Source organism: Chanos chanos, chromosome 5 (assembly GCF_902362185.1).
Source record: "Chanos chanos chromosome 5, fChaCha1.1, whole genome shotgun sequence".
Taxonomy (NCBI): Eukaryota; Metazoa; Chordata; class Actinopteri; order Gonorynchiformes; family Chanidae; genus Chanos; species Chanos chanos.
This window is the reverse complement of record NC_044499.1, coordinates 13,256,426-13,274,857: the sequence shown is the minus strand read 5'-3', so window position 1 is coordinate 13,274,857 and position 18,432 is coordinate 13,256,426. Positions and strand designations below refer to the sequence as shown.

The 18,432-nt window shown below is 39.2% G+C and overlaps 1 protein-coding gene across 1 annotated transcript; it reads right to left on the bottom strand.

The window, feature by feature from the left end:
• Positions 1 to 6,182: 6,182 nt before the first annotated feature.
• LOC115813284 (C2 calcium-dependent domain-containing protein 4C) lies at positions 6,183 to 7,448 on the bottom strand. Its single transcript, XM_030775912.1, has one exon. The coding sequence runs from the start codon at positions 7,446 to 7,448 to the stop codon at positions 6,183 to 6,185; it is 1,266 nt and encodes a 421-aa protein (XP_030631772.1).
• Between the last annotated feature and the right edge of the window lie 10,984 nt (positions 7,449 to 18,432).

Genomic DNA, 18,432 nt, shown 5'->3' with positions numbered 1-18,432 from the left:
GATCTTACCAACTGGACTCCAAACTGTGCTATAAATTGTTGCTTTGGTTACCTTGGTAACTCCCGCAATCAATTCTGCAGCCATTCCAGAACATGGGTTGTTATTTTATTTTGAAGTTTGCCCTGGCTGAACTGCATTGTAGACAATGCGTTACTGATAACTGTTTTACCATGGCTAATATCACCTATAGATTACTTTGTTGTATACCATGCAGTTGTTATTATTCAACAGCCCACCACAGTGATTTCTAGCTTGTTGACTAGAAAGGAATAATTTACATCTGCACTATAACCTAATGTATCTTGATTGGCTATTGACATGCTGACCTACAAGTTGAGATTGGTATTCATCAGTTCTGCCATTATTGCTCTGAAGTGCACATAGCACTCAGGGGCCCTAATTTCACACAGAAGAACTGCGTTCCTCTTAAAGCATAGCAGTACCCTTCAGTCCAATTCAGTATCTTCATTCAAATTAATTTTTTTTAATAATGTGTGTGAAGGCCACTTAACCCTCTACCAGGAAAGCCTACTCTGAAAGCATTAGGGAATCTTGGACATTTCTGCGTCACACAAATATTTCACAGGAAACTTATATCAGGTAAAATCACTAGTAGTTGAGGGATTCATCCTGCTACATGCTATCAGAAATTTGATCCTTATAAATGTCAGCAATGACATACAATTTAAAATTGGCAAAAAAAATTTACAAAGCCAACACAACAAAAAAAGAGACATTCAGAGACAGCTAATGAAAAGTGAAAGTATCATATGCTTCTCTTTTAGAGAATTTCATAAAACATTAGAACACATAACAAGGCATAAATATTTGAACACACACAAACACAAATCAACATTTTTGGATGGAGGCACAAATACACATTAGAACATGCATATATGTGCATTTTTGTCCTTTCGACAGAAGCATGTTTTAGTGTCAAATTTAAAAAAAAAAAAAGTCTTTACCAAATGTATTTTTCAGTTAAGCTACTGTGTTGTGTCTATATATCAAGTTTCCAAACATATATGATTGCATTCACCTCTCTAATGACTAATAGATGATCTGCTTGCCCACAGTAACAGTAAGCCATGCAGAGGTTGTGCCTCTGTCGCAGGGAGTTGGAATACTGTTACAACAAACACATATTGCAAAAATGACAATTAGTTCTTTTTGCCAATTTTTTATTTACAGAAGGAGAAAAACAAGGAAAGCAACAGATGCGTGAGTGTCCAGAAAGCTCTTGAAGCCAAGGACTGAAGCCAAGGACGTGGGATCTGAAGGAGCGTAGCCAGGGGCTCTGACATCTGACACATCAACACGTCTCCACGGGTATTGAAAATAAATTTATGTATGCTTGATTCGTGGCCTATTGTTGATAACTGATGAGCCAAAAGAAATTTACTTAGCAAGTACTTTGCATAACCTCGAGATCATTTGTGTGATTTGTCTCAATATATGTTACTTGCCATATTGATATATGACAGGCAATAACAAACGTGTTACTACATCTGAAAACTGAAAATCAATAAATGAGAATGGTGATATTTTGGTAAGAGATAATTCAGGTTAAGATTTTTCTCATGAGCAATTACTTGCCCACTTATAATCACAAATTAAAACAGCGGCTATGTTTGTGCCATGTAACACTGAGCTTTGTGGAGCTTATTTGATCTGCATCTGTTTTAGTCGCGCCCACAAAGTGTTCCCTTTAGCCCAAAACCTATGTCTGTTGGGAACAGTGTAACATCTGCTATTCTAACATGTTCAGTTTAAATGTAATTGCCTGGTACATCATAGAATTCCATTAACAGTGTTGCAAAGATGTATATGTTGGCCATACAAATGATAATTAGTATAAATCACATGATCTTTTTTTTATAATTGAGCACAAACAAAAAAGTTAGGCAACGCCACAAAAAATACATTTTTATTTTCTTTGAGCAATGGAATGTTACAGCTCCTGTAACCAAATGATTCATGACAAAATCATGACTAAAGTGATCGGAGGACTAATAACCTGCTACATTTCCATCACTAAATGAATCTAGTTTAAAAAAAAAAAAGACAGCTGGAAAAACCAGGCAAACTGCACAACTTTATTGAGTAGACTGAGGGTGCAGAAATGGATCATTCAATACCATGTTTCAGTAGATCGTAAAATCAGTGTTAAACTGAATTGAAACGTAGTTGAGCATTTTCAAAGGGCATCAAAGAGGAATGACTGTTGGAATCTGAACAAGAAAATGCCTTGACAACAATACATCCATTCAAAACCAGGATATCTACCTTCAAACTGTGAAAATATAGAAACACCCACACAAGAATACATGACAACATGACATATTATACTGAAGATAGTCCATTTCCAGTTTTCAAATGAATATTATAGAGAATGCATATATAGAGATTTAGAAGGATATACACTATGTCCTTTATAAATTACACCGGGAGAAGACTGGAATCAAGTACAATGGATAGGCACTTCATTTTTCATTACTTGTCTGAACAAGAGTGCAGACATTTTAATCTCATCTACAGAAATGTGGATATTGAAATGAATATCAATCTGTCACCCCCATATTGAATCCTTTACTTCCTCTCCAGTGTGGAGTTTTTAATTTGAGAGATCTCTGCCAATCAAAAGTCTTTCCTCTCGCATAATTACATCCCCATTTGAAGAGGAATAGGAGTTTCTACTCCTGATGTGGAACTAATGGGAAATCTTACACCTGTAGTTGGGCTGCTTATAATAGCACTGAAAATAGATATAGAAATTTCCTAATCAATGAATCCATATGCTGAGATGCTGCTTAGGAGAGTGTTCACATATCATTTAAATGATCCACCTAATTTGTTGCTGGTGTTTAACTGGTTCCTGTTCTGCAAGAACCTTATCTTGAAAACAACTGTTGTAGCTTTTTGTACATCTTTGTTGAGTGGAAAAGACAGAAAAAATATTTGATTGCAGACAACAATACTATAAAAAAAAAATGAGGAACATGAAGTTTAAGTAACAACATTTTTGCCAACGTTAGTGCAACAAGTATGTTAATCAGAACCTAATAAACATAACTCTAGACCCCCACAAAATAAATAGCATGTATGTACCTAAAACTGAATGATAATATCTGCTGGCCCTGAGGTCCAAGTGGAAAATCTTTCATGGAAAAGATGATGCAGGTGAACACAAAGGACTGGTAATTAACAATTGATACACAAAGATGGAACAACTTCATGTTTCAATATCGATCAAATATTCTCTGAAAAAAAATCATTGCACAAAGCCAGCCTACAGAAAAGTCAACAGCCAACAGAATTACTTATAATTACTGGTTTTGAAAGCATTTTAAGAAAATAAATCTGCCTTAAAATCCAATACCTCTGATCTTTTCAGTTCATGGCCTCCTCTTTCAAAGGTGTGTAAAATACATGTGTGTATATATATGTCGTGTTACTAGGATATCACAGTTATCCCTTTACCACTACTTCCCTGTCACATCACCAAAAATTTCAAGACGAGGGAGGTTAGTTGTTGCCTCTCACAAGTTGACAGTGATAGTCTTATTATTATCAAATAGCAATAAGCAGAAGATATCACTATCTGTGGACAGGTAACAACCAGAATATGGCTAAACCTACCCAGGTGAGGCTACAAACACAACATGAGCCATCATATGCTGCTCAGTAGTTGGCTTGGGAGGAAATTTTGTGATATATGACGGTGGATTCTTAAGCTTAAAGGACTTTTTTGATTCTACTGATCCGGAGGGTTTTGTTAAGATGAATGGTATCACAAACTCCAGCAAGTATCATAATATTCTGGCCAAAATCCTAGCAATAAAATCTTACAGCAAAATAATTTCACATCAACCACAAAAAAGGCTGTTTTGAAATGGCCATCCTAGTCTTCAGATCTAATCCTTGATAGAAAATGTGTGGATTTAACTGAGGAAGGCAACTGACAGATGTACACCAGTGGATCTGAAAAATCTATATTCATTAGTCTCACTCAACACTACAGAAGATGACTGAGTTGTGTATCCTTCTAAGGAAGGGTTTGAAGAATATATGGAAATAATTTCATAATTTGGAAAGAGTGTCATTTTGAGCTACTTCCTCTGGAACATTATTAAATTAAAATGCTTTGCACAAGTTATAACATAGCTCAGAATGTTGTGGAGTACTAGACTGGCCTATACATTTTCCATCTTATTGGCATTGTCCAAAAAATATTCCTATAGATGGAGGTTTCATGGATTTCACTCCCTGAGATAGCTGAGTTTGCAAAGTTTGATCGGATCTTCAACTCACATTTTCCTGTTTCTTTCTATCTAAGGATGCTAAGCATCTTGAAACTCAGCTTTCACAGCCAATGGAACATATTGCACTCTAAATGATAGATACATTGGTGATAAGATGAAAAATGTCAGTTTGAATTTCCATTTTCGTTTTCATTTGCACTTATTCTTTGATTGATTTGCTCTTCCATCCCAGATTTTATCACCAGAGTGAGTTCCAGCACAACAGTAAGTCATGCACTCCAAATGAAACCCTTATGCACCACACTGTGCTTGCAGACGTGCATTTGTTCATTTCCAGGAAACAAGTCAAAGAGAATTCTATTTTAGCTCCTTGCCTTAAAATATTGAACTGTGTTAATGTAAAGGTGTAAAATAACTCAAACTGGCACTCATTCCAAGCAATGTTAAATGCTCTTTTCTCAACAATCACCACCTATGTTATGTGAGATAATATAACATTGAGGGGGGTAAGGGGGGAGGGGGGTACGGCGAAGACACCACACCTCCTGTGTGTTTGGAAAATAAAGCAATGAACAGAAATATACCAGACGGAAGCTGAGGCTTCAAGTCAAGAGTCAGATTTTATCCTCCATACTCCATACTAATGACACACTTCTAAGACATTAAGTTATACATAATTTGATTAAAGTGCACTCAAACCTCAAGCAAGAGTCACTTTGAGTTGAACAAGTGATGACAGAGCCTACAAGTAGGAATAGCTTTTAGGTCCTTTACATCCTTCTGTATAATGATACGGAATCTGAAGACTTGAATTTACATGGCTTTTTTTTGTTGTTGTTGTTGTTGTTGTTTTTTCATTTGTTGGCCTTGAGGGCAAAATAAAACAGAAATACATGACTACAACAAAATTAAACATTAGATTTAGAGTCTCTCCACGTAACACTGACCATCTGGCAGAAGCCTGCACTTGAAAACATGATATAAATATTAAAGCCATGCAGTCAAGTCTCAGTAGTGCACACCTACACAAAATTCTAACATAACCATGCCACTGTGCAAATACCCAAGTAGAAAAATGCTTGCCACTTAAACATTAACGTACAAAGTGTATAGATGGCACAGTACTTACAGTATCCCATAATCTATTCAGTAATTATAAGTTACCCATTTCTCCTCTGTGTTTCAATGAGCAGCTTGTCACTGATAAGGCTGGGGGTGTATCCATCCCAAAAAATTTCACAGATAAAATAGTCAGAAATTAGCAAATAAACACATTCAACAACAAGTGTCCTTCAATCAAAAACACTGGTAATAACAAATCACAGTTCAGTTTAGTCAGTGAGATAATGTCTCATACCTCACTGAAAAGATATCTGTGGTAATATTTAAACACATTCATATAGTAAGATAATTCAATGTCACTACCTCTGGTTTGGTGGTTGGAACCAAGGTTAAAACATGCATTTGCATGAGACTTCATGGGACTTAATATGTTTCTTAGTATGAATACATTTGTGCTATCAGAGCCTTTGTCACATATACAATCAGCTGTTTCCTGGAGGTGGGATACCCACAGTGAAACACAATGCGTACTGGAACTGAGATAACCATCTTTCAGAGGGTGAAACAGTCTCTCACAGTGTAATACACTAACAAGTCATACTTCATAAACATGCTAACATTCCATATGTACAAAAGCTCCCAACAAAATCTCTTTCTTTTTCTCCTTCTCTCCTTTCTCACTCAAACAAACACTGTTTCTGACTGTTAGGAGGTTGAACAGGGGCAGCAGGCAAGGATGTAATACTGACAAAAAAATGAAGAAAGAACTGAATACCATTCAATCTTTTCTGGTCGAAGCATACTTCATCATTAACACCCACAGCAAGCTGAGAGAATGTGTCTTATTGATGGACTCTTCTAGAACCCAGAAAGCAGCTCCCTCAGAGGAACTTCCCTCTCCCCAAGCAGTGTGTCTCTCTTCAGACTTGTGCCTTTGTTCACAACCTTCATCTTAATCGCCATGGTCTTCACCTGCACAGCGGGCAGCGAGTCAAAAAAGAAGTCCTCGTTGAACACGGGGTTTCGGCTGTTCTTGATGATGGTGCTCCTCTGTTTCTGCTGCTTGCCCGGATTCAGGTATAGAGCCACACAGCAGTTGATGCTCTTAATGTCAAACTGTTTATCATAGAGGTCCTCAGCAGCCAACACCCTGACACGAAGCCGGGCGGCGTCCGTGTCATAATCCGTACAGAGGCGCAACGTACCGCCTTTGTGCAGATTGACTGTGTGCTGAGTCAGGCGATCCATGGGGCCTGCTTTACGCCCACCAAACGCTGGGGAGGGGGGGCAGCGGAAACGTCGCGTGATGTTGGGACTGGTCTCTACGGAGCTGCACTCATCTGTGGAGAGGGAGCTGTGACGCGCAAATGTTCGCTTGGCCTTGGATACTTTAGCCTGGGTCTCATGGGTGAACATCTTGAGGAGAGACGCGGATCGGGAGAGTAGAGGAGAACTGAAGGGAGAAGACTCGGCTGATGAGCAGGTGTCACTCTCCCCCCCGCTGAAGTAACGGTATGGGTTCGAATGAGATATGTTGTAGTCGCTGGGGTTGAGGCGGTTACTCTGAGACCTGCGCTGGGCATTGGGTGAGGTGAGAGGGCTGGTTGGATCGCTGTGGAAGAGGGATTCTTTGCGGCGCGTGTGCGGGCTCTCCATCAGCGTGGCGAAACCGTACGACGTTTGAGCTTTCGGCACGTAAGGCAGTGACATGGCGGTCTGAGACTGGGGGTCGGCGTTTGTGTTGAGGTCACCCACGTCTCCCGCTGTGAGATCGTCGGCACTCTCGATCTGGATGATGTGGCGGTTAGCGGCCTTCAGGAGGTTCTTGGTGTCGCCGGCCAGCTTGCTGATGAGTCTGGGGCTTCGCGGACTACCCTGAGGGGTCTTGTTACAGATGATCTGCTCTGAGGTGGAAGAGTGTAGGCCATTCTTTGGCTTGATTTCTGGTGTCTCGGCCTCTGGGGGACAGCATACCAGTTTGGGGGGAATAAAGAAATCTGGTATCTTGTCAGGGGTTAGGACATTGCAGTAGGTGGGGGCTTTGCTCTGCTTGTCTGCAGAGGAATCTCCCTGTCGATGAACGTTACCTTCCACAGAGCCACGGATCTTCTCCAGGAGCCACATCTCTCTGCAGGATGTCAGTAATTGAGATGAGTGGAGTCAAGTTCTGTATGCACACACAAGGAAGAGGACATTTTTGAGTCATGTCAACTTCTGAGGTGTCTCTTTCTCACGATCGGTAATGAGAGACAGTTGACATTACACATCCAAAATGGATCCATCCTGAATGCAGCAGAGTTTTGTTTTGTCATGACGCAATATGCTGAAATATCTCAATGACTTTGTGGATCATTAGTGTAAATTCAATGACGAGCTGTTGTGCACTGAAGCTAAAATACAGATTGTCATATTCCCAATTGGCAAACTGGATATGATTGCACTCTGTTTTGTTTTTTTTTCTGAAAACGTGATGCGTTGGAAAAGCCTAAAACATCACGTTTAATCATTAACTGCAGTGGGAAAAATTGCTGTTTTTTTTTTTTCCTTTTAAAGCGTCTTATTACTCCCCTGCACACTCAGCATGCATACAAACACTTGAACAGATATGTCAACACCACTTAGACTAAATGTGTTTTCTTTCCTCGATAACTTCTAATCTCTCTGATCTTATTCTGGAGGATAACTTCATTTTTCACAACTGTCAAAAGCCGTTCTACAGAAAAAAAACCCCTTGATACCTCAAGTTATTATTGTATTTGTCAAACCATTGTTTATATTAGAATTATAATGCGCAGTCTGTCAAATGAAAGTGTTTGCATTTGACCGATGAAATAATATTTGGCAGACTTTAGCGCCGAACCTTTTTCTTTTGTATACAGCAGTTTTCATCCTTGTATTCTAAAATCCTACAGTCACTTTTGTAAAACGAGCATGTCAGAACATTAACGCTGTTTACAAACCGTGCCCAAAAAATACTCGATGCTAACAATAATGATTATTACTGTTAATCATGTGAGATATTGCCGATACAATTGTCATCCATTTGTAGAGCGCTTCTGATAAAACGACTGAAAGTGTATTCCTTATTAAATAATAGCTTATTTTTGGATTCGCTTGTTTTCTAAACACTTACTTAAGTTTAAATGCGAGATAAAAAAAAAAAACTTTTCAAAGGTAAACCTACCATACTGTCCGTGTTATACACTTTACCGTTGTTGGCAATACGTTACAACCTAATTCTATGATTTTCATAACATAGCCTATTTGTGTTATGTATGTTGCAAATCACATGTAGGCTATGTCTGTTAAAGCACCACATATCCTCATGTCCAACTTCTTACATATTAGGGTCGCCCTGCACCCTCCGTAAACCGTAAGCACCTGTTGAATAGCGCGTGAAACTTACTTTGGTGCTGAAATGTAGCTGCGCCTGAAAGACACAATTGCCGAATATCACATGTACCTCTGTTCTCTCACTCCAGAAACTGTATCCCGTCTCTTCGCTGTTTAAACTGATACTCCAGGACAGATGCACAATAGCGAATAGTGTTCCTATTCACGCTTATATTACAGCTCCCGCTCCCGGTGTTTACTTAAGTCAGCCAATGGGAGGGCGCTTAGACTCCACGCTCTTCCCTAGAATTACGAGCAATTCGTATAATTATGCCCCTGATCGAAACAAGGTAGCTCGTGTCTGCCTGAAACGCTCCATCCTCATTTCATTCAGACGCATGGTACAACCTGTGAGATGTGGCGAAGTTCGCAGAAGCTGCAGCGCAGTGCCATATTAAAATTCAGAAGTACGCGTAAAGACGAGACAAAGCACATATCATTAAAAAACAAAATTAAAATGAAGACTACACTTAAGTATACGGGAGTACTAATTATACTGAAAGAAGCTGACTCCGCATAGGTGTTATTTTGAGTGAATGGAGCAGTTAACGTTCATTTGTAAATATGGTGAGCAGGTTTAATCGCCCGTTTTTGGTTTACTATGGCTAATGGTGTTCTCAGTGACTTTGAAATAACCGTGATGATGATTGAATCATGTTTTCAGAGACGAAAAATTCAACTTTCTTCTGTTTCATAAGGAACAGTGACTAAGGTGATGCTGGCGTGGCTGTGGTTAAAAGCACATAGTCCTCGACCATTATGTCAGCACATCGGCTGTGAGGGCAAAACGAAACAAGAGAGCAATCTGCTATTAAGTGGCAAAAAATTTAACCCCAGGTGTGACTATGCAGTTTAATCAAAATTATGTTTGCATCGAGAATGTCAGCACTGTGTGCAGCCTACAAATGCACGTCTCTGGGTGAAGTGGCGAAAAGAGCACATGTTGTACAGTGCTGTACTGAGCCGTGGGGAAAAGATAATGTCAGATGAAGTATACTTCTCTCAGCAAATGAACAAATGCACTAATGGCGCACGCCAGAAGAACCCAGGCCCTTATGCTTATTTCCCACAGTGAAAGGTTCTCTGTCAAGATACTTTTCCTGACATGGTTCATTCATGAATGATTCTCTCAATTCGTCCTAGGGCAAGTTTCACGATAATAACTCTAAAGCCATTTTCATTGCTTGTGTTCATACTAAACTGATAGGGTTTTCACCATCCTATCTTGATGTAAACCACACGACATGGCAGTCTCCATCACCACATATAAACCCAACAGGACATAACGGAAGATTTTGGGACAAAGTCTACAATAGCGTTTTCTACAACTAGCATAATCACGATCAAACGACGACCTTTAGCGAACTTTTCCTTGGAACAATGGTGTATGGTTTGTGTAGAATGTATGCTAAAGCATAATGAACCTGTTACGGTTAAGTACATGGTGGTGCAACGCTCAAAATGCTTTCAGCTGAACGAAAGACACATTTTGAACACCCCTCTTTGCTCCCGGTGTGCGGTAGTTCAGTTAGAGCATTGGGATTTCGTCACAGCCTGTATGGTAACAGAGACGTGCCAGTGTGCAGGTAGAAAATTGACATCATGAGAAGAAAAAAAATGCACTCGTTTGAATAATTGCATTTGATTCGCTTTTCACCGATCTGCAAGTCGGTTTCCCTGGTAACTTTGCCTGGGCAATGTAAACTAATTACACTTTAAAAAGCGACAAAGTCCTGAAAAAGTAATCTAAGTGCGGAGAAAGAGGGCATTTAATAAAAGAAAAGTGCGAGCGTTTCGGGGCAATGGATAATAAGCACGTGCATGGCCGTCAAAGACAGTAATGGTTTGGCCAATGGGAAAATATAACATTGTGAGCACGAGCGGGAGCTTGCAGCCTAAACCGAGTAAAATATTGCAGCATTAGTAAGCCTATCTATGAACTCTCGATTTAAAAACAGCTTAACACATGCTGAGAAAGCAATTGGCCCATATTTTCACAACCATCAGTCTGTGGAGTTAAATATTTTTCAAAAAAGGAGGTAAATAAACAATTAAAAACGGAAATGAGCCAATAGTCAACCCAAGAGGAATGTTAGAGAATATGAGGACATTAAATCAGTTTCCTCTTTAAAATGACATAAGAAATGTCTTTGAGTTAACTGATTTGGTCTCGTTTATTTCTATCACAATTCAAGACAAGATAATTATGTTTATTATTTTCCCCAGGTAGGCTATCTGGCTTATGACTCTCTCTCTCTCTCTCTCTCTCCCTCTCTCCCCCTCTCTCTCTCCCTCTCTCTTCCTCTTTTACTCTCTCATCATCACATTAACCCAACCAAAGAGAGTGCTGCCTGGGCTTAACATTAAAACGCAATTAACTAATTGCCTAGAGAGGAGTGCAGCATTACTGCAGTTTGTGCGGCCTGATAAGCACATCTGTTCTAATTTCCCTGGTTACCACAGAGCCATAGGGGCCAGACGACACTTCAGATTAAAGCCATTACACATATGCGCAAGCACTAACTTAACAACTCAAAAAAGTCATGACATTTTTTGGGTTGCTGTCCAAATTTTGTTGCTTGTATGTATAACTGTATTTGAGCGGGACTTTATTTGCCAAAATAGGTAATTTCAACAAAGTGCTTAGACTCATGGATCAGTCATTGTGTAATGACTGACAGGGTATAATTATTAGCATCAGATTCAGTTGTGGAATAAAACTAAGGTGAGTCACCACATTGAACAATCTGGCAGAGCATCTGGCTGGAAGACCTCAGTGGGAAGAGTCGGTGATGTTATAGCCGTACAGTCATTTCCCATGTGCCTCTTATTGGCTACTAAGGATTCAGCAGTGAATGCAATGGTCAGCATTTCAAAAAAAAGACTATACGGTGGGTGATCATAATGGGATCAACTAATGCCTAGGGTTTCAGGATAACAAGCTATAGAACAGGAATGGCAGAACTGATCAATGGAACCAAATAATTGTTCGAACCCTTTGAAGTTTGATCAATGAGAGAATAGCTATCCCCAGAAGAATCTGGACTCCCAGTATTTCTCGAGTGAGGTTTGATCATGATCCTGGTCTTCCCAGATTCCTGCCCACTGCCTTCCCTTTATAGCTGCAAAATGAGGAGATTGAAACAGTTGACCTCCATAAAGGATAGCTGTTTTAGTGGTCAGCATCACAGTATCAGACCATCAGACCTCAGACCACATATTGCTTGAGAAGGACTCTAAGCAGAGATGCAACAAAATTTGTGCTCATGCAAAACTTTAAACATGAATAAGTCAATACTTGTCTCAAATGGTAAATAGATCTTCTTAAGACCTTTTGAGTCTAGTTCTCTGATGTCTGTCCAGTGGGCCAAGGAAAATGCAAGGGAAGCAAAGAAAATATCATTTGTATACATTTTGTCTTTTTTTTACCGCTTTAATCGATGTCTTAGCTGTTGATGTTGGAGAAAGGACAGTTAGAGACTGGCAGTATAAGATATTGGTAAAGCAACAAAGCTTAAAACTGGTTCCTGCCCATAGGGTTCATGATTCCAATACTAATAGTCAGCACATGTCAGCACCTAACTCTTCATCTAGAGAAATCAGTGGGCTCAAGTGTTCTCCAAATTTCTAGATGGTAATTGTGGCACTGATTGAAAGGTTAAAGCTGAAAGCAACACTGAAAATGGCCCTAGCCTTCAAACGTGAATCTATACAACATTCTTCCGTGGTCTGTGAGAGAGTGTCTCATTGCGTAAGCCTGGTGATTTACCTGCATGAAGGACTGTGTTCCAACCTTAATCTAAGCTGCCTGATTGTGTTTATCAGATGATCATGAGGACTTTGATGAGGTGACTCAGGTGTGAGTGAGCAGGGCTTGAGTGTTGGCTGCATGCTTAAAAGCCCTTCATGGCGAGAGACCAACCCTGATGGAAAGTAAAGTAATGATCCGTGTACACATTGCTGCTCTCTGACTCCCAGCTCTTCCGTGCAGTGAGCTGACTCTAACTGCCCTTGGGCTAATTCATATGTGTAGAGATGGTGATAGACACAATCAACAGGAGCAGCTTCACCTGTTCAGAAACCTGTCTCATTCATTCTAAGCCAAACTTGATTCAGCTCAAGGAGTTCGTGTGAAAACATGTAGTAGTGATTGCTCCTACTTACACTTACTCACTTTTTTTTTTTTTTGGTTATTGTTCGCAATATGGTTGTCAAAATACCCTACTCCAACCGTTTGATGTTACGTGATTGGTTGGGGTAAAAGAGGAGGGCACACAAAAGAAAGGAAGCTAAAGGGATCTGAGACGTGCTGTGTGTCTGTCTGCCAGTGGCAGAGTCAAGATGGGCTACACACACACACACGCACACACACACAAAAAGGACCTAACAGTGGTTGTCCAGCCATTACCTCCACACAAAAGTGATGGGTATTCTTTTGTAAGGCACTCTCTATGGCTCTCCAGCACCACACCCAATAGAAAATGTGAAAAATTTAGTACGGTGTGAAAGAGGATTGGTGGGGAAAAAGAAACGAAGAAAATAAGAAAAAGGAAAGAAAGAAAAAGAAAGAAAAAAAGAAAGAAAGACAGGAAAAAAAATATTTCACTGCATACACCCCTCCCCTGTTGTTATCTCTTGCCAGATGGTTCCCATGGTGACGCAGGCTACACATTCTTCTGACATTTGGCAACAAGTTATTTTTCTCCTCCCTCCTGCCTCTCCCACTCGTCTCCTCGCGGGTGAGAGTCCAGGCAGGCCAAGGCAGACCTTCATGGTCCAAACAATCAGGCCAGGGAAGCAGGACCCATCCAGATAATTCCTCTGTGCAAACATGTCACACACACACGCCCATACGCTAGGGTAACCTTTGCCACCTTCAGCCATTGTGTAGGTCACTCAGGTATTACAAAGTTTTCTCTGAGCCAAGAGAAAAGGTTGCAGGTCAGAGGTAGAGTTCACTTGCATTAGAGAGTAATCTTCACTGAACAAAAACCTTATTACTCCAGAGACAAGTGGGGTGTATCCACACTGACGAATGCCATGATCTTTTGCTTGTGTTCTCAAAGACTCTATAAAACAACACTCCAAAGAGAGGAATAATTCAGCAACATACATTCTTTTACACTGACTATTTTATCTGCTCATCTCAATTGCATTACGATGACCAGTAACTCAACAGTTATTTGATCACTATATAATTATCTCCATTACCCCCGTGTTTACCATTGAATTTTTACCATTGAGTTTACCACTGAGTTATGGTTACAGTGTAGCAAGGTCTTATTAAACAATATTTCTTTTTTTTGTTGTTAATAACATTTTATTGGTTTTTCACAATAAAACACACAGCAGAATATTTGGGGGTGGTACATTACAATAGAATCACTTGCAAGTACATAAAGTGATGTATGTTAATATCATACATAATAATAGAAAAATGTGTAATATTCTTTATGAAGGATTTAATACATAACAGTAGGAAATACTTGGATTATTATGTATTATAAAGTATGTAATGATTGCTTTTCCTTGTAAAGTCTTCAACAAAAGCCGTAGCTTCAGTCCAGTTGTAAATTGCTGCCGCTTTTTCCTTATGAAGTCTGGGCTGACACACTCCAGAATAACAATATCTAAAAGGTAGTGATGCCAAATCAATGGTAACTGAATATCTGATTGAAACCAACCTTTCAAAAAGGACTTCTTAAAAAGCTGTAAGGGCTGCCATTAATAACTTTTTTTTTTTGCTGTAGGTTAAGGTTTATGTTTGAATCATCTCCTAATAAAAGTAAACCTGCACATGAAGGGATATCAGCCTTTAGAAAAATCATCTTTCAACTGCTTAATTCCAGAGAGCCATAATGTGTGGGCATTGCCAATTCATATGAATATGATCCCCAACAGAACCTGTATTGCATCTATTACAGTTTTCATCATGGACAGTTTCATCGAATAAGGAAGGTGTGGTGTTATATAAACCCTGTGACTTGAAACATATTGACTGAAGAGACAAATTTTTAGATGAGGTGAAAATATTATACCATGTAATATCCCAGTCTAGATCAACACCAAGTACACCAAGTTCCCCGTTATAAGGTGAAATAGAACCTTTAATAGGACCTTCAAACATAATAATTAAGTGACAAATAAGAGACCATCCCCTGGGTTGAGGTAAAATTCTGCAGATGTTCAAACAAGAGATCCCATATGCCCAGAGAACCAAACATACCTTAAGGTGTAAGAAGTAGGATGTATCAGGGACTTACACAAGTCCTTAAAAGAGCATAAAACCACCTGATCTAAGGGTTCCATTCAGAGTATGGACATTCTTGTCAGACCAAGGGGTAAAAAAGGGCAGTTATTAAGCCACATAGCTGAGGATCTATGGAATTTCATATTATATCCAAATACTTATAGGACTGTGTCCACACTTTGAGGGAGCAAGTAATGATATGTCCAAGCCTGAGTAGAGAAATTCACTGCTTAGTACCCATAAATGGCAAATCGTGCAAGAATTCTAAGAGAAAAGAATTCATGCTCTATGGATCACCAAGGTATTTTACGGGATGGGTCAAACCATGTTTTGTCAGATCTCAGTTGGCGGGCCCAAAAGCTAAGCTTAAAACTACAAAAATCTAGGCCGCCAGATGATTTAATGTACCACAGACTTGCTAGGCATATTCTGGACCTTTTTTTTTTTTGTTTCATAGAAAAATGGTACATATATTGTCAATATTTGTAAAGAAATTTGGTGGAGAGGAGAGGGATATTGTTGAATGCAGAAAACTGACCCGAGGAAAAATTTTCATTCTCAACACTGAGTGAAATCTGTGAGGGAGACCATCTGTCCAAGTCCCCCTTGAGCTTATCCAGCATGTTAATGAAGTTACATTTCAGAATAAGGCTAAGAGTAAGGAGGATAACTCCCAAATAACCAAAGGCAGAGGTCTGAGGCTGTGTGAGTGTAGAGCTTGGAAGGTTGAGTTTACCAGAAAGAACATTAAGAGGCATTAAGATAGACCTTGCCTCAGTTTATAAGGCCTGAGGTATGGAATTATTGGTATCTGAAAGGAGAAGGATGATGTCATCAGCATACAACGGCATATAATGTATGGACTTTCTTATTGCATATAGATGAGATCAAGGGGGCCTCGACATGCTGTTGGGTTGCTATAGAAAGTTTGGACTATGTGGATAAAGTAAGCCCCAAAGCCAAATTGTCTCAGCGCGGTCCACTAAAGCAGTCAATCAAAAGCTTTCATCACATCCAGAATGAGCACTGCACTCGGATTTTTCTTATCTCTGCTAGCATCAATTACTTGCAACAGGCGCCTGACATTATCTGAGGTTAGTCGGCCTTTATTGAAGTCTGTCTGATCCTGATGTATCAGATCTGGGAGAGAGAGAGAGAGGGAGAGAGAGAAACGAATCCTACCTCTTAAAAAGAGCCTTTGCATTTATTTTAATGTCAGCATTTAACAATGCCAAGAGCCTGTCACTCCCACAATCAAAAGGGCCCTTAGCACTCTTCAGCCACTATGAGATCAGGGCTACCCTTTGATCAGTACAGAAGTAACCAGCAATGCTAGACCAAATAAATCCCAGGTTTCCAATGGAATCTCTAGGGGTATCCCATCTAATCTTGGGGACTTTTGTTTCTTCATAGAGGCAAAAGCTGTTCTCAGTTCCTCCAAATCAATTGGAGTATCTAATGGTTTTGCTTATGTACTAGATAGAGATAGGAGATTCAGAGGACCCATAAATGCATTCATGTCCGTTAAGTCATCATGGCTTTAGATGCTGTGCTTTGAGTGTTTGAGTCTTAAGACACAGAGTCTACTTGGTCTATCAGATTGCTCATAATGGAGTGATTTTACTCTAAGTAATAAGAACCCAGCCCTCATATTGGATACATCCCCATTTTCTGCCTCGAAAGAATCAAGAACTTTAGCTGTACATGACTCATAATGATACTTCTACATTGTCTCTGTGTTTAGGATTGCTTTTTCCAATGAACTGATTTTCAATTTTCAAACTCATGCAGGAAGAAAGATGAAAAAGATATACAGGTACCTCTGAATGCACATTTTGTACATCCTCCCAGAGAATATGAAGATTTACATCTGGAGTGTTGTTTAAATCAATACAATTGCTTTCATAACATGTTCCAAAGACCCTTTATCTTGATTAAGCAATATTTCTGTCAAATAATGTGATCTAAGGTGCAACAAATTTGTACAAATGGACCCTCTCTCAATTGTACTAGTCAACAGTAAACTGATCTGAAAACAGTATGATGATGTTGAAAAAAAATGCTCACATTACATTGTAAACTGTTTGTCCACCGACATCAGAATTGGGTTGCTATGGAAATATGCCTTTCCAGCATATTGTAAAAGAACATTATTTAGGTACCTTAGGTTAGTCATCAGAGGAGCATTACTTTTCAGATTCCAAGAAAACAGGGTACATATGACGTCAGTCTTGAACAGCTTATAGACCAATACCCACTCACTCACTCTCCCTCATTTTCAAAGCCGCTCATCCTAATTAGGGTCGCATGGGGTGCTGGAGCCTATCCCAGCATTCATGGGGTGAAAGGTGGGGACACACCCTGGACAGGTCGCCAGTCCATCGCAGGCACAATAACCAAATACAATTCTAAATGTATTTCTAATACTGTATTGTTTAATTGGTATCAAACAAATGAAACAATACAGTTTAATTACATTACATTATAAATACAATAAAATATAATAATAGAATATTACAAAAGATATTATTATAAAAGAATATAAATAGGTCAAATACACTGGAGGATGCACAATATTTTAGGTCAAAGATGGAGGAAATGTGAGGTAATAATTTTAAATCTATACCTAATCTTAATTTTGGATCCTGATGTATACACAAAAAGAGATCAAGTACCTGTTTTCCAAACTGGAAAACCCCCCATAAAATATGACATTGGAATGCTTTCTGAATCCATCATTACATGTTTTGAGATTTTTGTGATATCAGAGGGTTTGTTCCCTTGACAGGATCAGAAAAAGTGAGGAACCTTTGTTTGTGAACCTTTGTTGTGTCACAGATTTAGTGATTTACAAAACTTAAAACATATAGAAACATAAAAAATACAAAGCATACAAATACAGATATAGAGCTTATCTGTAACAGTCCATGTTAAATGTTAACATGTTTTACAGGTGTGTAAAGGAAATATATGAGTTTTGGGGTTATTTTAAGGGCAGCAGGGAGCAGAAGTCATTCTGTTATCTGAAGCAGAACAGAAAAACATGTTGTGTGTAAAATTGCTCATTTTGCCACATGGCAGTGCATGCCGCATGAAGCATTACTTCATTGCTGAGATGGGTCTGATCATCTCAGATATAGAAGTACGAGAAATATGTAAAATAACACAGAGATAATACATTTACCCAATTGTTTACATATTTTTTTTGCTGAAATATATGGCACGATTGTTTACGCTACACCTTAGGGGTACAAAGACCTCAAGTTTGGTGTCCAAAAACGATTATAACTTTAAATATACACAAATATATCTTTTTGCAAATAATGTTTTATTTAAGAATGCCATTCGTGTTTTCCAGTAGAATGCATAATGTCTTTACATCTGATCACCTCAGTGAATCTCTGCTGCCCCCAGATGGTTGAACATGGGTTGGCTTTTGGCCACAATTCAGAGTAGATGAGTCAT